At 36.2% G+C, this 19,833-nt stretch overlaps 1 protein-coding gene across 1 annotated transcript in view; it reads left to right on the forward strand.

Moving 5' to 3' along the window:
• The window catches only part of FRZB (frizzled related protein), a 31,882-nt gene extending 12,580 nt beyond the window's left edge, over positions 1-19,302 (forward strand). The window contains exons 4-7 of the mRNA XM_050752220.1: positions 10,747-10,812; positions 14,699-14,903; positions 15,295-15,358; positions 18,346-19,302. Of these exons, the coding sequence (XP_050608177.1) occupies positions 10,747-10,812; positions 14,699-14,903; positions 15,295-15,358; positions 18,346-18,462 (452 nt within the window). The 3' untranslated portion in view covers positions 18,463-19,302. The remainder of the gene's footprint in view (positions 1-10,746; positions 10,813-14,698; positions 14,904-15,294; positions 15,359-18,345) is intronic.
• The last annotated feature ends 531 nt before the right edge of the window (positions 19,303-19,833 follow it).

Genomic DNA, 19,833 nt, shown 5'->3' on the forward strand with positions numbered 1-19,833 from the left:
GTGGTCTTCTCAGAGTCACTGTTGACTGTTCCTCTTTCAAAAATATTTTCCAGTTCTCTGTATAATGAGAGTGATGAAAACAAATAGGCAAAACCAAAGCTCATTCTGTTTGTGAAAAAAACACTAACATATTCACATGTTCTGAAAAGAAAATATAATTTGTTCACACTAAAAAATGTATGCTTTGGAGAAATATAACAGCTGAGGTTGATCATGATAAAACAGGAAATGAGGAAGGCAGGAAAACACTGTAACCCACATAAGGACCTCTTTCCAAAGTGTCAAGCTGTTTCTGTCTGGAATTTGGAAAAGAAATTCTTTCACTCTAGTTAATTTATTCTTTGCCTCAAAGCTTAACAATTTTTTCTTTTTCTTTTTTTTGAGATAATGACTCTGAACACCATCCAATTGTAGTTTTACTGTTGCAAATCCACTATTGTAATAAGGAATAGATGCTCTTTATTTCCATAGCATGGAATATGGAGGAAAACAATTTTTGTTCTATTTCACCTAGTCACTTGATTTATCAAATCAGCACACGGAAAATTAAGGCAGATATTCAAGTGGTCCAATGTAAAGGGTTTTTTTTTTTTAAATTAACATAATTCCAAAAAGTAATTCTTCCGATTTTCTGCTTTGTGATGTGACCAATTTATGAACGTTTACGTTTGAAAAACACAAATTTCTCCAGAGTGGAGATAGAGTTGGTAAATTCTGACACTAAATATACAAGTGTGACCAAATTATATCTTGGGGCCTGTTTCCTAATATAAAATCAGATTGTATTGATCTCTGAGTTCCCTTCTGATTTATCTTAAATTAGGGAAAAATTAGTGTAAGTCAGATGCTCTCCCAGAGTTTTCACTAACCTCTTCTTGGCCGTGTTCCAAAGGTGCTCTGGAGAAGCTCCTCTGGGTAGCTGCCTGGTGGCCACTGAGCAACTGGAGATTCCTGGTGACTGCAGCTGCCAGGCCTGCCCAGCCACTCCCTCTTTTGCTGACATGATTTATGCTTAGCTTGGGTGGTATAGACCCATTCCCTCTCTTTCTTTCTCTTAAACTTCTTTCCTCCCTTTTGGCTTACTATCAATTTTGGGAAGGAATTCAGTTTTTTTCTTTGGTACAAATGTTTACTGACTGTAGAGCCAACTTCTACACCTTATTGGAAAAAAAAATCTGATAGACAAATAGTATTTTTGTGATTATACAGTAGCTTAAAACTATAGGATTTTTTCCCCATTACTTTTGCAACAACTGATACTTTTGACCAGTTCTCTTTCCTAAGTATTCCTCTCCTTGAGCTATTATCCCAATTGTCCTAGTTCTCCGCCTGTCCCTCAGCTGTAGACAGTCACTGAGGCTCTGTGCTTGGCTTCTGTTCTTCTCTCCTCATAGGGATTCATCTGTTGGAGTTCATCAAGCTACATAGGCTGAATTGTCACTTTTATGACTCCAGTTGTGATTACTCTCTAGAACCACGTTTCCCTCCAGTAACACTTCTACCTGGGTACTCTTTGGGTACTTCAAAAATAATGTATTTAATTACTGAAGTAATTTTTTTTTTTTTTTGAGATGGAGTCTTGCTCTGTTGTTCAGGCTGGAGTGCAATAACACGATCTCAGCTCACTGCAACCTCTGCCTCCTGGGTTCAAGCAATTCTCCTGTCTTAGCCTCCCGAGTAGCTATGATTATAGGCACCTGCCACCACACCTGGCTAATTTTTGTATTTTTAGTGGAGACAGGGTTTCGCCATGTTGGCCAGGCTGGTCTCTAACTCCTGATCTCAGGTGACCCACCTGCCTCAGCCTCCCAGAGTGCTCCCAGGGATTACAGACAGGAGCCACTGCGCCTAGCCCTGAAGTAATCTTTTAATTAAAACTTTCTCTTTTGGCCGGGCGCGGTGGCTCACGCCTGTAATCCCAGCACTTTGGGAGGCCGAGGCGGGCGGATCACAAGGTCAGGAGATCGAGACCACAGTGAAACCCCGTCTCTACTAAAAATACAAAAAATTAGCCGGGCGAGGTGGCGGGGGCCTGTAGTCCCAGCTACTCGGGAGGCTGAGGCAGGAGAATGGCGTGAACCCAGGAGGCGGAGCTTGCAGTGAGCCGAGATCGCGCCACTGCACTCCAGCCTGGGCAACAGAGCGAGACTCCGTCTCAAAAAAAAAAAAAAAAAAAAAAAAAAAAAAAAAAAAAAAACTTTCTCTTTTGTAACTTTCTCATTTAAGTATGTGACATCATTGCTTTTCTAAGTCCCTAGTACTGAAACTTTATTTGGTTTTAGTCCATCGATCTCACCATTCATTAGAAATGTAATGACCAGTCCAGCTGAAAAGCTTCTGCACATCAAACAGAACAATCAACAAAGTGAAGAGACAATCCATAGAATGAGGGAAAATATTTGCAAACTATCTGGCAAGAGCTTAATAACCAGAATATATAAGCAACTCAGACAATTCAATAGCAAAAACAAAACAAAAAACAACAAATAATCTAAAAATGGGCAAAAGATCTGAGTAGACATTTCTCAAAAGAAGACATACAAATGACCAACAGGTATATGAAAAAATTTTCAACATCACTAATTAGATAAATGCAAATCAAAACCACAATGAGATATCTCACCCCAGTTTGAATGGCTTTTGTCAAAAAGATGGAATAATGGATGCTAGCGAGGATGTGGAAAAAGGGGAACTCTAGTATACTGTTGGTGGGAATGTAAATTAGTACAGCCACTATGGAAAACAATAGGGAGTTTTTCAAAATCTAAAAATAGAACTACCATATGATCTAGCAGTTTCATTACTGGGTATATATCCAAAACAAAGGGAATTAATACATTGAAGAATATCTGTACTCCAATGTTTACTGCCACGCTATTCACAATAGCCAAAATGTGGGATCAACCTAAGTGCTTATTAGTGGATGAATGAATAAAGAAAATGCGATATATATATATATATATACACAATGACATATTATTCAGGTATAAAAAAAGTGAAATCCTGTCATTCGAAGGAAAATGGAACTGGAGGTCATTATGTTAAGTGAAATAAGCCAAGCCCAGAAAGACAAATATCACACATTCTCACTCGTATGTGGGAGCTAAAAAAGAAAAGTGAATCTCACGGAGCTAGAGAGTAGATTTGTGGTTACCAGAGGCTGGGAAGGGTAACGTGGAGGAGGGAATGAAGAGAGGATGATTAATGAGGACAAATATACAGTTAGTTAGGAGGAAGACCTAGTGTTTGATAGATCAGTGTGGAGACTATAGTTAACAATAATCTATTTGTACATATCAATATGTACAATAATTCACATGTTCATAACATAAAAAGGAATGTTTAATGTGGTGGATATTACCCTAACTTGATCTTTGCACATTATGTGAATGTACGAAAATATCAATGTACCTTGAAAATATGTCCATCTATTATGTTATAATAAAAAATGTAAGGGACACTTACTTGTATCAGGCACAATATGTGCCAAGGACATGGAATGAAAGAGCAAATAGGTGACTGGCACACCCTTTTCTTTCACCTCTTTTCAATGTACTTGGCATTGAGTGGACACATGATCTTCTAAAGGCTGTGAAGCCCCCTTTTCTTTTTGTTAATTGACTTCCTTAGAGTCTATCACAAAACAACACTTCAGAAGTCATGAGGGAAAACAAGCATAATTGTATTGACTCTTTCTATATTTTGGATATTCTGAATAACTCTTGGATCCAGAAAACTTGTGAAAGGCAGTTTATTTGAAATTTTCCGAAGACAAAAAGGAATAAACTGAATTTCCTTTTCTTATTAATACAGTGTTAGTTCTGTTAGTCTTAAGCAATGTCTTTTACAAACTGAAATTACTATGAATTGAGTCCTTTATTACAATATTTGAGGTTTGTTTTTACAGCTAAGTTGAGCAAATGTTACTTTTACTTTTTAGAGCCTTATTATATCACCTAGGTTCACCAGTCAACTCCATCACATTTTCCATATACTGGTGTAATCCAAAATAAAATTTAATATGATATTCTTTGCCCTGTGTATAGGTTTAGGAAATAAATATTGTTTTAAATACGTAATGAATGGTTGCTAAGTCAAGACACATTTTTTTTTATAAAAAAATGAAAGAAATGTCTTATTTTTATGTTAATAGGACTTTATTAAGGAATAATTACAGTAAAATACTACAAATCTTCAGTGTATGCTGCATTTAAATTTTGACAAATGTATACACTTATGTAATCATCATCCAGATCAAGATAAAGAACATTTCTTTAAATTGCCTGGTGTCCAATCATCCATTCTGTCCTGAGGCAAGCACAGTTCTGATTTTCATTGCCATAGATGGGTGTTGTTATTCAGCTTCACGTGAATGGAAGCTTACTGTACACACTCGGGACTGGCCGCTTTGGCATACCATGGCATTTCTGAGACTTTGAGTTTTGTGCGTTATTTTATTTTATTTCTAATTGTGTAAAAGTACACCCTTGTATGAGCATAATACCCATATGACTTCTAAATTCAAACCTCCTTAATATGGTTCCTAGTTTAATATAGTTGATTTCTGAATCTGCAGGAGTTGTGTTGTTGTTGTTGTTGTTCATTTTTTTCCCTTTCATCATTGACATCAGGACTCTAGGGTTCTGGTGTTTTGTTTGTTTGTTAATGTCCTAGGAACAATGAGACCCAGTCGATTTTCCATTAAGTGTCCATTTGATGACTTGCAATTTTGAAAAGAGGGAATGTGTTTCATGGGGTGGAATCTAGGGATGTTTTACCATCGCCTTGTTTCTAGAAGGATAGTGGAATTGACCTTCTGAATGGCCAACTGGTATATTGCCCATCTTCTGTTTAAGGGCTATCTGAACAAGTTCCACAATGGCATCCATTCCTGCTGCTGTTTTGATAGCTGCCATGATAAGGCAGATGATCCATCTAGTGCATTGATTTCTTCACTTTACTAACCTGCTTGTCTGTTCTACCCCAGCCACTCACTTCCATGAGCAGTTCTGGGCCTTGCAGTGCTGCTAGCAGCGGTGCTAGCATTGTAATATTAATTCTAATGCTGCAGGGGTGCTAGCATTGTAATATTAATTCTAAGAATCCCACTCTTTACCTGCTGCCTCTTTTCATTCCAGATGATTTGTTGCAGTACCATCACTGCTGCCTTTCCCCCCCACCCCACCATGTTGAGATTACCTATCCATCAGCTGCCACTTACTATCTGCTAAGCCTCTGGCCTTCTTGTCTATGTCAGATATCATGGTCTACTGCAATACTGATACCCTCGAAAATACCCTCAACTTCTTTGCTTTCTCTTCCTCTTCCATACTCATCTGGCAAATCCCAGCTCCAGTTATTTGAGAAAATTACTCAACTGAGGTGATTGGTTTCACTTTAAGTTCAAGATAGAAAATTCAAATAGACAATCAAGATTGCCACGCATTCTTACCCACTATAAAAGTTTGCCTTTCTACTTGATGCAATAACTGCTTTATACTTTCTATACTTACATGCCCACATCCTGCTGTTCCTAGCCCCTCATTCCCCATAGCTGATGACTTCGCTTCATTCTTCAATGAGAAGGTAAAAGCCATTGGAAAGAACTCCCTCATTATTCCACCAACCAATTTATAAACTTGTCAATATCAGTACCTTTCTCTCCTTTTCCTTCTTGTGTAATGGATAAAGTCTTCTGGCTTTCAAAATCCTATTCTCTCTTTTGCTCAGGGTTCAGTCATCACCTTGCCAGTTGAATTTAGTGGAACCTTTTCTCTCTGAACTCATTTTGGCTCTGAGGGTCATTTGACACAGAGGACTACCCTGCTTTTATTTTGGAAGACCCTTTTTCAATTCCACACTCTCCTATATTTCCGTCCACATCACTGGACGCTCCTTCTCAGTCTTCCTTATGGACTTCATGTTCTCTATCTTATATATAAAGATGTAGTTCCTGCCTAGAGAACTACAATGCAGCTTTCAGGTTTTAAGCTTTAAATATCATTTTCTAACAGTATATTGGAGACCAGACTAGTTTAGGTCATTAAGTTGCATGTTCTTGTTACACATACACATTGTGTTTTAGTTTCATATCATGTATCACATATGACAAATTATTTTGTGTATAATTTCTTTGTTCAATGTCTTTATCCTCTTCTGGATTGTCTGTAGTGCCCATCATGTGTCCTATGTGCCTATTATAGAGCCTGGAATGTAGCAGATGCCCAATATTTGCAGAATGAATGAATTCATATGTAAGTGACTGAAAGGGTTCAACAAATGTTAGTTCTCTTTCCCTTTCTCATCTCATATTTACAGAAGCATGGATATACCAGAGTTGTGGAGTCAGAGGATACTACTATCATTTCTATAGAAGACAGACAAATTCATGGTATTATGGATGTTACCAGATGTTAAAAATTATGGAACTGTTAAAAATTTTGGAACTGCTCATAGACACCTTGTACAGGCAGTTGGAAATATAGATCTAGAACTCAGCAAAAAAGTCATAGCTAAGGACCTGGATCTTCAAATTATAAAATTTTATGTTTTATATCTTTTAAAATGTGTTGTGTTTTGCCCCTATGTGTTTTAAAATGGAGGAAAAGAGGACAACTGGGTTTCAGGGGTCAAATGCCAGGATATGAGACATAGAGTGCATCTGGTAAAAATTAAAATGATTTAAAGTCTGATCTGATTAGAAAGGGTCAGTCTTGAAAAAGTTATAAAGGAAATTGTAACACAAATACGATTGTATTTTCTTCTCTCCTTCCCCATACTTTTTGACAATAAATCCTGAGCACAGATCTAAGGGTTTTTTCCCTAGAAAAAACAGAAAAATATCCACTCAAACATAGTAGTCCTCCAAAGTCATGGTACGTGAAAGGTTATGAGAGTTTGGGGATCTGATGAAGTTAATTATAGTCTTACAGCTCTGGATAAGACCCAGAAGCATTCAATTTCAAACAAAGGTCAGGGATAGTTAGAAAGTTTTATCACACTTAAGCTTGAACTCAAACAGGGTTGCATTGAACAGTGACGGTCCAGTGAGTATTATATTTCATAGCTGTATCAGGTACTTAGACTTCTTTAGCTCTTCTAAGATCATATCAAAAATACTAGTATCCTTATGTTTTTTTAAAAAATAAATGAGCATATTTGTATGAGCAAAACGGAATAAAGAAGGCTAAGATTCTTGTCTCCTCTGAACTATTTTGATTTTTATAAGAAGCCACAGTGAGGCCGCGAGGCTGTTCACTGCTTGGACACCGTGTGTATCATGGGGCATTTCCCTTGCATTGCAGACCAAGTTCTGCAAAGTACTGGGAATGTTAACTTTGCAAACTCAGATTTCTATGAGAGTGATGAACTTACGTTTCTACTAGGTAATAAAAAGTCTCCAGGTTCATTAGCAGATATGTAGGAGATCATTAATATTAGGAGAGTCACTAGAAACATGAAGCAAGAGGAGTGGAGGGAATGTGAGGAAGAACTAAGCTGAAAACAGTTTTCTGTCCTTTCCATGGCTGCTCCTAAGATGTAGCACTGCACTCTGTCCCACAATTGAAGGTATTGTATTAATTCCAGGCTTTGAGGTAAATGAATTGCTAATGTTAAAACTGCCTGTGTTTGAAGATCTCTTTGTCACTTCTTAGCCTGTTTTGTCAAAATAAACTCCTTTAACTTTTAAAAAATTTCTTTCCTTAGATAAAGCACCAAGGCAGATTCTAATTCATTTATAAGCTTTTCTTCTCAACAGTGAAATACAGAAAAATCAGTATCTAATGGTTTTTGTGCAAAGCTCAGTAAATAATAGATTTCATTTTTTCATTCTAAAAGCCAAAACTTAAAAAGCTTGTGCCATTAGGTTTTGCCAAAGATTACTAGCAATTAAACTAGAAATGATGGTAATGCTACAGGCCCCCCAAAAAGAGTATCAAGATATCAACTATTGATAATTAAAATAAACGGTTACATCTGATTTACAGTAGCAGGTGCAAGAAAGGTGACAGCTAATGGATGCAACATACCTCTATGATTCTTCACAATTTCGCAGCTCTTGGGCTTGTGGGGATGTATATGTTGATGTGTGTAAACATAATTTAGATGAGGATTATGTTTCAGATCTATTGATCTAAGGTACACTTTTCATGAATAACCTAAGATATGAATGTTTGGGTTGAACAAACATAAATGAGAGGAGGTTCTTTCATATTTGAGCTTTGTGGATAGAAACTCAGCTTCTCCTTATTACTGTTATTTTTTCAAGCTACTTGAACTAGACAGATAATTTGCTTATGTCAAGACCTAGGGATTGGGACATATTATCCCATCTAAATATTTAAAATATATATTTAGTATGGCATTGTCACCTTGGAGACCAGCAGAAATAAGAAGCATATTGCAGATGAGCAAAATTTAGTCCTGAGAATATTTGCTTAGCTCATTAGCTATTAGGTAATAGTCTAGCTATGTATATGTAGTTGTATGCATAGCTTTGTAAATGCCTACTTGAAATATTACTAAATCATTTTATAATACAATTTTTAAAAATCCCTGCCTGGAAAGTTTTATGGAATCCATTTGTTTATGCTCCAAGCAAAGATATGTAAGTAACAGCATCAAATTAGACTCAATTCAGTCACAGTTGCTATAGTTTTTGCCAATAATTTTTATTTTAACCTATGCAAATTTCTGAAGAATTACAAATGTGTAATTTATTGACATGCATTATTTTTGGTGGATATTTATTTTTAATAGAAACATCACAAGTCTATATATAATATGGATGAAGATAATTTATAAACTAATACCATAGAATTTATGTCTTCAGAAATATTCTCATCTAAAGAATATCTCTTTAAAAATACATATAACATTTTAGTGCAGAATAAAATACTGTACAGAAAGCCAAAAACTGGGTAACTTTTTGTTCTCTTCTAAATGAGAATACAATGATTTTGCTAATAAAGTTATTTTTGGAATAGTTTTTGTCAGAATAGCAACAAGCACTAATGTTACTCATTGTTTATTGGCTGAGATGTTCACAGAAATTGTGTGCTAAAAATTATCAGGAGAACAAGGGAAGGAGCTGTGTGTGGTATTGAGGAATTCTCATTTCTGTCATGGGCAAGAGCAACAGTTGCTGTTGCTACCTCTCCCCAGTAAAGATACTTATTTCTCTGGCAGGAAAGGTGATACTCTTTTCGGGACTGCTACTTTAAAGTGTATTATCAACAAGTTCAACTGGAAATAAAATTAATTTTCTTTAGAAAATACCAGTGGTCAACAGAAGCTCCTACCTTTTATTGTTCCCCATGTTAACATAAAACAACTTTTTTTTTTTTTGAGACAGGGTCTCACTCTGTCATCCAGTCTGGAGTGCAATGGTGTGATCTTGGCTCACTGCAGCTTTGACTTCCAGGGCTCAAGTGATCCTCCCAGCTCAGTCTCCTGAATAGCTGAAACTACAGGCACGCACCACCACACCCGCTGATTTTTGCATTTTTTTTTTGTAGAGACGGGGTTTTGCCACGTTGTCCAGACTGGTCTTGAACTCCTGGGCTCAAGAGATTTTTCTTTCCCCCAGCTACCGCCCCACCCTGCTGGTCTCCCAAAGTGAGTGCTGGGATTACAGGAGTGAGCCCTCGTGCCCAGCCATAAAATGCCTTTTAAGCGAAACTTTTTTTTGTTGATGTCCTTTCTCGAATTTATGTGTTCTTATTTCCTTTCTGTGTCAAAAGAGAAGCACATACCATTTAATTTTTAATAAAGCTTTCTCAGGGGCATTATTTAAAGAAATCTTCATATTTAATTAAATATTTTAAGATAATTGTGTATTATTTTCTACTTTTATATTGACATTAATTCCTGACAATTTGCCATGGTTATGACGTATATTTCTTAGCTAAGTAATCTTAACTGTGTTGCTCTTCTATAAAAGGCATAACAATCTACTCTCCAAGATGTCAAATGAATCCACCCTATAGATGAAACATTTTGAGATAATTAGAATTGTTATTATTATGATGGCCAAAACCACAACTACTTTTGTACCAACCTAATATATACATAAAATATGCATTCTGGTCACTACTCACCAAATATTTTTAAAACATGAAATTTCTCTTCTCAAAATACATGCATAGTTTCTTCCAACAAGCCCCAAAACACCATTGAGTTGAATGGTAGCTATTTTACCTATAGAAGAGGCTCACTGACCCTCTTAAGAACTTCACCAAGTTCACTGGGTTGTAATAACACTTGCTTATCTCTTTGAATTGCTTTCAGATCTAGGAACTAATAGTAGGAGGAGTGCTGTGTTGCCTGTTAAAAATATATGAACATTAGGTGGTAGTCCACAGGGTAAACCAGCTACCTGAGCATAGGCAGAAAATTGCCTGCCAGTTGGCATTCATAATATTAACATTTCCATAAGCACGAAGCATACCTCTTTCAGGATTAAGGGGTCATGCTCTTCTCATGCATGGGGGTGAATAGCATTTCCTCAGGATTTGGGTGGTTTGTTGAGAATGGAAACTCATTCTCATGAGCATACTGACATTGAATAAGAGGACGTATAGATAGAATAAACATGAATGTAGTTTCAGGAGAAAAAGGCCAGACACACAGAACTGACAAGAACTTTCTCACCACCAAATTGAGATCTAGTCTCAGCAAAAAATGTGAGTAAACAAAAGAAAGCTAATATTGGAAATGTGCTTATAACTAAAATGTGTTTTTCAGAGCGCTGTAAATGTAAGCCTATTAGAGCTACACAGAAGACTTATTTCCGGAACAATTACAACTATGGTAAGGAAAACTTCATGGTTGATGTATAAACTGCTGTGTTAAGAAAGGTGTGTGGGTGCATCCATGAGTATGTGCACACGTAAATGAGTGGAGCCATTTAAGAGTAAGGCTTAAAAACAGAAGGACAACTTTTAGGAGTGTAGTCCCTCCCTCTGCCCCAACCAATTAAAATGTCTCACATGGGCAAAATGTTTAACACTTGGTTGATGCTGAAGCATATCAGGCAGTATTGTCATCCTACAGCCATACACTTAAGTACACAGAGATCAAGATAGACGGGACTCTTCCCTACCTGGAGGATGAAGGAGGATTTGAGCTCAAGTTGGGTTGCATAGGCCATCAGTTGTGCTTCACTGGGTAAACAGCAGAGCACTTTGATATATAAGGAACTGTTAAAAGACTCAAACTTGATTTCTTCAGTCAGCCTATCCCATGAAAAACACTGACAAATTTGGAAAGTAACACTTGTAGAAGTTGTTGGTATTCAGCTAAGGAAATGTGTTGTTATCTAGCTTGACTTAAAATCCGACATTCTAATAAACTAAATATTAATTGAAGAGCCACCAATCCAAATGTAGCTGACAAACGTAACTGAAGGATTAAAAAGCCTGCCATTTTTGTGCCAGGGACTGTGCTAAGTGATTTCCATACATTATCTTTAATTTTCTCAGCTGCCCCATGAGCTATATTACCGTTCCGATTTTATCAATGATTATTGAACCTAAGTTGTCCCTTCTTTGATTGTTCACAATGTACTTTTGGATGCTGGTGTATATTTTAGAGTCGTAAATTCATTTATATAGTCATTATATTTAGAAAGAGCTATTAACAGAGCTTTCCGGTTGATACATAAGGGACTGATATTTACTGTATTCCATAGGCATTTTGATTTTTTCTAATATCTATGGTATTAATAAAAGGTATGTTACTATCTCTGCATAAGACTATTGATGTTGAATCAATAAGTAAACATGGAGATTAAACAGAATTTTACAATGAATCTTATTAAAATAAGGGTTTTATTATTGCATTTATGTACACTATTTTTAAGTATATAGGATATATAGAGCAGATTTATTTTTTCTATACTTTTGGGAATTGAAAGGAGAGAAATGAATAACACTGTAAGAGTTCCCTTCAATATCTTTCAAAATGCAGTGTATTAAAAAATATAAAGTTGAAAATTTTTGGTTTAGTTAAATCTCTTTAAAACAAATCTACCTTGTTTCCCAAGTTTTTCTTCAATGGAATTAATTTTTATGTTTTGTTTGCTACTACTCTTAAGAGGAATGTAGCTTTTCTTAGTCAATGATGGATGCTCTTTCTCAGTTTGTAAGGTTATGTTTATGTAAGAAGTCAAATGCCTGGCTGCTTATCTAAGAACCTGCTTCTTTACAGATTGATGTGAAGAACCCTAGGGAAAAGGGAGGCCTTAATTTCTAGGAGATTAGCTTGTTAAGATTGAAAAACGCTATATGAACTTTTATATACTGTAACACTAAGAATAAAAACATATACATTTTATATCAGGGAAATGTAATTATTTATATTTATTTTGTGTATCCTATTATCAAGTTTTATTTTATCTAGCTTCTTTAGTGCTGCAATGGTTGTTGCTGTTATTTTTGTTAAAAGTGGAATGACAAGTCATGGAAAATGAAGAGCGTAGAGAAGGTAGCTGAATGAATATCATAAAATAAAATGGGATATGGATTATAATTAATGGAAAGGAGCAGATAATTTCTTTTTTGTAGCCAAGTAATAGCTAAGTTGATCATAGTTTCAGGATTGTCATTTGTCTGGGCTTTACTTACAGTTTCTTTGGGAAAGGGAGGTACTCAAATGATTAAATAGAAGGAAGACCTCTGAAAAGGAAGTATATTTTACTTCCAAAATATTTTTGTCTTCTGCATGCGTCCATTGAGAAAACAAGTCAAGGTGGGAGCAGTTGGAAATTCAGACAAAACCTCTATTTCATTTAGATTAATTCTGGGAAAAACTCCTTAAGTGTTAACAAAATTACTTGAGTGAAAAAGTAGGTCTTGTAGAAAGATATTTATTTTGGAATGGGTACATGTACTAAAAATTTCTAATGAAAATAGTAGACACTGGGTAAATAAATCATTAGTTTGAGAACATTTGCACAGTTCACTAATCTCTAATAGCTGATGGATGCTATGAAGCACGTTCACTTAAGCCAGGACACACAAAAATGCCTGCTAGCTGGGGTTGAGAATGTCTCATCTGATTCTCCCAAATGGCATTTCAAAAAGGGCAGTCTTATCTTTTGTTAAATACAGAATAGGGAGAACATGAATAGAAAGGGGCTCCACTTGCCAGTCAAACCAAGTGAGGACAGTTGGGTAGTTACAGTTTGTTTGCTACACGTTCTCATATTTGAGGCAACCAATTCTCTGAAGACTGAAATGTGCAGCTTTTAGAATTCATTAGTAATTTAATTTCTGTCATGTGTGTTGTACTGGTAGAATAAGTTTGTGTGATGAAATTGGAGTATTAATGGGGGGAATGGTTGATCAGCTGGTTTTATATTTTTCACAGATTACTTTCTTCTAATCCTTTATAGTCCAAAACCTCTAAAATATGTGGGAAGGTACTCAGATTAAAGTGGTTTGCAATTATGTGCCTAAGAAGTTTTTGAAACATTGACTCATTTGGATAAACCGTGTTTTCCTCTCTATAATGTCCATGGATAGTGAACTGGAGCAATAAGGGCACTGGGAGAAATGCCATTGGCTTTTCACTAATTGACATTTTTACTTCTTTCTTCGTGTTTTAAAACTTCTCTTTTTAAAAGCTCATTTACTAGAAGCAGGAATCTCAAAAACTTGACTCTTTTAAAAGGGAGAGATACAGAAAAGAAGCAGATCTGTACTTTCTAGATTCTGAGTCATATACTTTAACTTTGCAACTGAAGGCAATTTGTTGTTACACTGATAAGTAAAACAACTCTTATGAGATAAATTGGGTGCCAATATATCCATCAAGAGAGGTAGAATAGTGCTATTGACATTTGAGAATATATTCCATAGCACATGAGGGAAAGGAATGTTGGAGTGCCTGACTTCAAAGTAGATGGAGGAAATAAGATCTAGTGGTGACAATTTTCATTCAAGAAGTAAATATAGCCCCCTTAGAGGAGAATATAAAAGATAATCTGTACTAAGCACAAAGGAAAAAAGGACCTAATATCTGAACAAAGAAGAAAATGTAGCCCACCTAAAGGAGAATATAAAAGATAATCTGTACTGACCACAAAGAAAGAAAAGAGCTAATATCTGAGCAGCGAGCCGAGATGAGGAAGGTGAAAAGATTGGAGAACCAGTTTGGGAACACTATTGAGCAGGACAATTTTATAACACTAAAGAGGCCACCACTTGAGAAAACCTGTTAATAAACCTGATAAAAGAATGTCAGCAAGGAATAAAGCGTATTTAAGTACTACGTCTTTTCATACAGTAAAATTAACATAGTTTAAATTCCTGTTGGCAGGAATTGGAACAGCACATGCATATATACACATCCAAAATGGAATTTTAGAGAAAAATTATATCAGATTATTGACTCAATTTTTGATTCTCTAAATGAATTTCTCAAAAGCACATGCACACACATGCATAAATACATGTGAATATATACATAGCCACAAATTGGAAAGGGAGAAGGGCTGGGCATTAGGAGGTCAGGTGTGTTGTTTTATGTCACACACTACAGTCTAAGGCAAAAATATCTGGCTGACTTTTCTGTTCCATTCATTGAATATCAAGTGGATAAGAATTAACCAAAGAGAAGCCTACTTTGGCTTTTTTTGAATGGGGCACCTATTATGTGTCATATTATTATCAGTTTTTCTTGTCTTTTATCCCAGTCATTCGGGCTAAAGTTAAAGAGATAAAGACTAAGTGCCATGATGTGACTGCAGTAGTGGAAGTGAAGGAGATTCTAAAGTCTTCTCTGGTAAACATTCCACGGGATACTGTTAACCTCTATACCAGCTCTGGCTGCCTCTGCCCTCCACTTAATGTTAATGAGGAATATATCATCATGGGCTATGAAGATGAGGAACGTTCCAGGTAATTCACTCTTTAAGGATACAAAATAACTACTTTGCTCATCCCACCCTCATTGCATTTCTCTCTAGAGATCTTACCCTCGCATTTTTACACTGGGATCTGTCTACCTTCTTGGGGATTACAGATAAGTTTTACTTGGGTTTCTTGATTTCATATATGGAATGGGTGTATGTGTGTAGTTTATAGGTTTACATTTTTCTTGGGAGAGGGACCATGACTTCCTTTGTTTCTTAAAGGGGTCTGTGACTCACAAATGGTTAATAATTACTGTTCTAAATCTTAGCTGTCCTATTCAAGAATAAACATATAAGTCTTTCTTGGCACTGTTTTCTTGTACTTTTCAGTAACAGGTTTTAATTTTTCAAAAATGGTTGCTTCTTTTAAAAATCAGATTACTCTTGGTGGAAGGCTCTATAGCTGAGAAATGGAAGGATCGACTTGGTAAAAAAGTTAAGGTAAGCCTGTATTTTATATTTGAAGTAATACACAGAAAACAAAAGTAGAAAACCAGCCATCTGTCATTGAAGTGAAATAGCTGCCTTCAACCATAGGAGAAATATTAAAATTTAGTATGCATATATTTATATACTCCAAGAGCTGAATTTGTCTTTCATGTCTATTTTATTTAAGGAATGAGTTCCCTGTATGTGTATCAGAGATCTAACTACAGTTGCCCTAATGTCTCTTCACAAGGAGTCTAGCTGTAGTCCAGTCCTGGTCAGGTGGTTCCATGGTGTCAGGCTCCTTTCAGCTTATGGCTCTACCATTTTTAAAGGCATCGCTTTCATACTCATGTTCACCCGGAGGTCACAAGATGGCTGCTCTGCCTCTAATCTCATGTCTACATTTCAGGCAGGAAAAAGAGGAGGTAAAAGGGATTTCCAAGAGCCTCATCAAGCAACTTTTACTTAGCTGCAAAACAGGCTAGGAAATGTAGTCCTTTTTAAACCTGGGGATATTGCTTCTTTGAACACACTGCAGTTTGTGAGAAGGGGAGAATAAATGATGGGAAGGAAAATAAACAATGATGTCCAATGAATAAACACCAATTCCTATGTACAAAGTGTAGCTACATTCATCTCTGTATAAAAGATCTGAACAAATTAGGTCCTTAGAGCAGTAATGTAGCCTTATTTTTAAGCCAATAACTCTTAGATTGTGGAGTTGATACATTTTTTAAAATCACATAGTACATTACTGTATTATAGAAGGTTTTGTTTCTTCTTACTGCACTAAGCAAATCTGTTTTAAAGAAAAGAATAGGGTGGGGGAATGCATAGGGGGACAAAAAAATCTCAAAGGCTGTGTGGGTGGGTGGGGGGATGGGAACTGTAGCACACGTAATACATCCTCTTCCTTCTGCAAGTCTGAAGGCTTGGGAAACATTTACATGGTAAGTTAAACACCCCTGGGCGGTTTATCTTCTACATCTGGCACTTGACACGGCAGACACGTTTGGGTTTAAGTGACCTACGAAAATGCAGAGGGCATTATTCTGTAAGGAGAAGCTACCCTCCAGTAAGTTCTTTCCCCCTTCAGTAGATTTGTCAAAAGTGAGATGCATTTCAAGTTCAGACTTGTGGGCATTCTCTCTGCATCTCTCTTCAATTAGTTTGGTGTTTATTAAAGAAAAAAGTGGCTCTTGTTCAGTATGTTGGAATCTCTTACTGTCTTTTTAATTTGGTTTTCTGCTTGCTAATGCAGAACAGGAATTTGTCCTAAATTCCTGTACCAGTTGGAAGAGCTTTCAGTATCCCTGCTGCAAAGCATGTAACAAGGCTTACTGCTCCTCTTTTGGTACCAAAACAATATCATTGGGTTGTCGACAGGATACATGGCTTGTTTGTCCTGTTTCCCATTGCTTTCTGCAATATTTCCCATTGTTTTCTGCAGGGGACTTGCAGAGTTATTATTGTAAAGTCATTTATATTCTTAGTCTGGATTTAAATATTCTAAAGGAAAGAAACCAATGATTTGAACAATTTTAAATTCATATGCAGATATTGAGGGCTAAAGAGTTTGGATAGAAAATCTCCTTTGGCCAGAATTATTGAGATTCCTATTTTAGTTTTCCAGTCGATTTGAAGATGTGTAAAAAGAGCTTTATGGAGGGTGTTATTTTTTCAATCAAATCTGCTCTTTGCTGAGTTTTGCTCTCAGTGGATAATTCAAGAATAAGGTTTATGAGAAACCTTATTATTATGTTTTTTTCATGCAAATGGTTGTTTACCTAAGTCTCTTATAGCAGACTATTCAAGATGTTTGGACTTCCTTGGGAAGGTGAGAATCAGGCTGTTTTTAAAAAATGAAGACAAGATTGTGGAGTAAAGTATACTAAAATGAAGAATTACTTTCAATAATGGAAAAACAATAACAAATTTACTATGTGCTAAGCACTTTATATTTTTATCAATCTTCAGATGTATCTTCTACTTATAAGTAGATTCTATTATCAGTTCCAATATATACATGATGAAAATAAGGTCTAGTAAGTTCAAGAACTTCACACAGTAAGTGGTGGAGTTAGAATTTGAACTTGGGCCATCTGACCCAAGGATCTGATGGTCCTTGCTGTTTAAAGTGTAGTCCCAGGACCAGCAACATAGGTATCACCTGGGAGCTTGTTAGCAATGAAAATCTTGGGCCCTGTCTCAGACCTACTGAATGAAATTGCAATTTTAACAAATTCCCCATATGATATCTGTGTCTGAAGTTTGGGAAGTACAGCTATAGTTTGTATTCCCTACCTATCCTCATGTAATATAACTTCCATTTTACTTAAATTACATAAAAACATTATTGACATTAATATGAAATGTCACTAAACTTGATTGTGTTTATTAAAAGCATTGTTAATGCCTGCTTTGTAACACTTAGAATGAGGGCAAGACCTTGTCTGTTTTATTCGTTGTACTTGGTGGATATTACTTAGAAAAATATTTTTGAGACCTCCCCATCCCTCAAAAAAATTTCCATTGTTTTTCAGTGCTCAAATCACATAGATTTTAAAAGGCTATGTTCTTACATGTATTAAGAGAGGATGTTGAAAAATAGCCTTCCCTTCAAATTCTGTGTGTAAATCTTCCATTTGTTGAGTACCTGTGAAGCATCAGCCTCCTGGCTGTTACCTCAGGAAATACCCAGAGGTATAGGGAGATATTTCTGTCATCATTTACAGACATGGACATTTTAAGTTTAAGGTTTGATAAGAAAGCATTACTAAATATATTATAGATGGGCAACTTTGCGCTCGTTAAAATAAGAGAATAATGTTCATATTGCATCAGTTTTCTTGTTACCCTGGGAGATAGATTTATACTTCTGGAAAACTAGCAAAATGTTTCAGAGATCTGACCTTCAGTCTGACCCAGTTGTTAGAATCGTGGCAATGATGACCCTGGTGATATGTGCTTGTGACTATTTTCTATTTTACATTTCACAGCGCTGGGATATGAAGCTTCGTCATCTTGGACTCAGTAAAAGTGATTCTAGCAATAGTGATTCCACTCAGAGTCAGAAGTCTGGCAGGAACTCGAACCCCCGGCAAGCACGCAACTAAATCCCGAAATACAAAAAGTAACATCAGTGGACTTCCTATTAAGACTTACTTGCATTGCTGGACTAGCAAAGGAAAATTGCACTATTGCACATCATATTCTATTGTTTACTACAAAAATCATGTGGTAACTGATTATTACTTCTATTTCTCTTTTGGTTTCTGCTTTTCCCTTCCCCCAACCCCTTTGTAATGGTTTGGGGGCAGACTCTTAAATATATTGTGAGTTTTCTATTTCACTAATCATAAGAAAAACTGTTCTTTTGCAATAATAATAAATTAAACATGCTGATACCAGAGGCTCTTTGCTGGAGTCCCCAGATGTTAATTTACTTTCTGCACCCCACTTGGGAATGCAATATTGGATGCAAAGAGAGGTTTCTGGTATACACAGAAAGCTAGATATGCCGTAAAACATACTCTGCCGATCTAATTACAGCGTTATTTTTGTATGCCTTTTGGCCATTCTCCTCCTGCTTAGGCTTCCAAATGTTTATAAAGGTAAAATGGCAGTTTGAAATCAAATGTGACACAGGCAAAGCAATCAAGCACCAGGAAGCGTTTATGAGGAAACAACACACACAAGATGAATTATTTTTGAGATTGGCAGGAAGCAAAATAAATAGGAGCTTAAGAAAGAACATTTTGCCTGATTGAGAAGCACAACTGAAACCAGTAGCCGCTGGGGTGTTAATGGTAGCATTCTTCTTTTGGCAATACATTTGACTTGTTCATGAATATATTAATCAGCATTAGGGAAACGAATTATAACTAGACATCTGCTGTTATCACCATAGTTTTGTTTAATTTGCTTCCTTTTAAATAAACCCATTGGTGAAAGTCTTTATTTTTTTCTCGTCTTTTAAAAGAAATCAGAATTGCCGTATTGACCAGGAAAAGATTACATACGCATATGCACCAGGGTGTTAGTTTTTAAAAGTACATAGCTCTATAAAATGCTGTAGATTTAGATGATGAAATGTGCAGGGTTTGGTTTTGTTTTTTTCTGGTGTGTGTGTGTCTGTATTTGTGTACATGTGTGTCCGTGCACTCACACCCAAGGTGGATTAAAATACAGGCCTGCAAACTGGCCTGCACGTTATCATTTGGATTTATGCTGCTTAATGCTCAGTGAAGAATGTCTAGTAAAATGAATTATGGTTGTCAGGAGAGAGGTTATTTGACTTTTGAACCAATTGCACATTTCCCATTACCCAAGCTGCAGTGAGATCCCAGGGGCCGTGGTGACCAAATGATGCTTTTATACATGGTCCCTAGCTTACAATGATTCAATTTACAATGCTTCAATTTAACAATTTTTTGACTTACAGTGGGTTTATCAGGATGTAACCCAATTTCAACTTACGATATTTT

Source organism: Macaca thibetana, chromosome 12 (assembly GCF_024542745.1).
Source record: "Macaca thibetana thibetana isolate TM-01 chromosome 12, ASM2454274v1, whole genome shotgun sequence".
Classification (NCBI taxonomy): Eukaryota; Metazoa; Chordata; class Mammalia; order Primates; family Cercopithecidae; genus Macaca; species Macaca thibetana.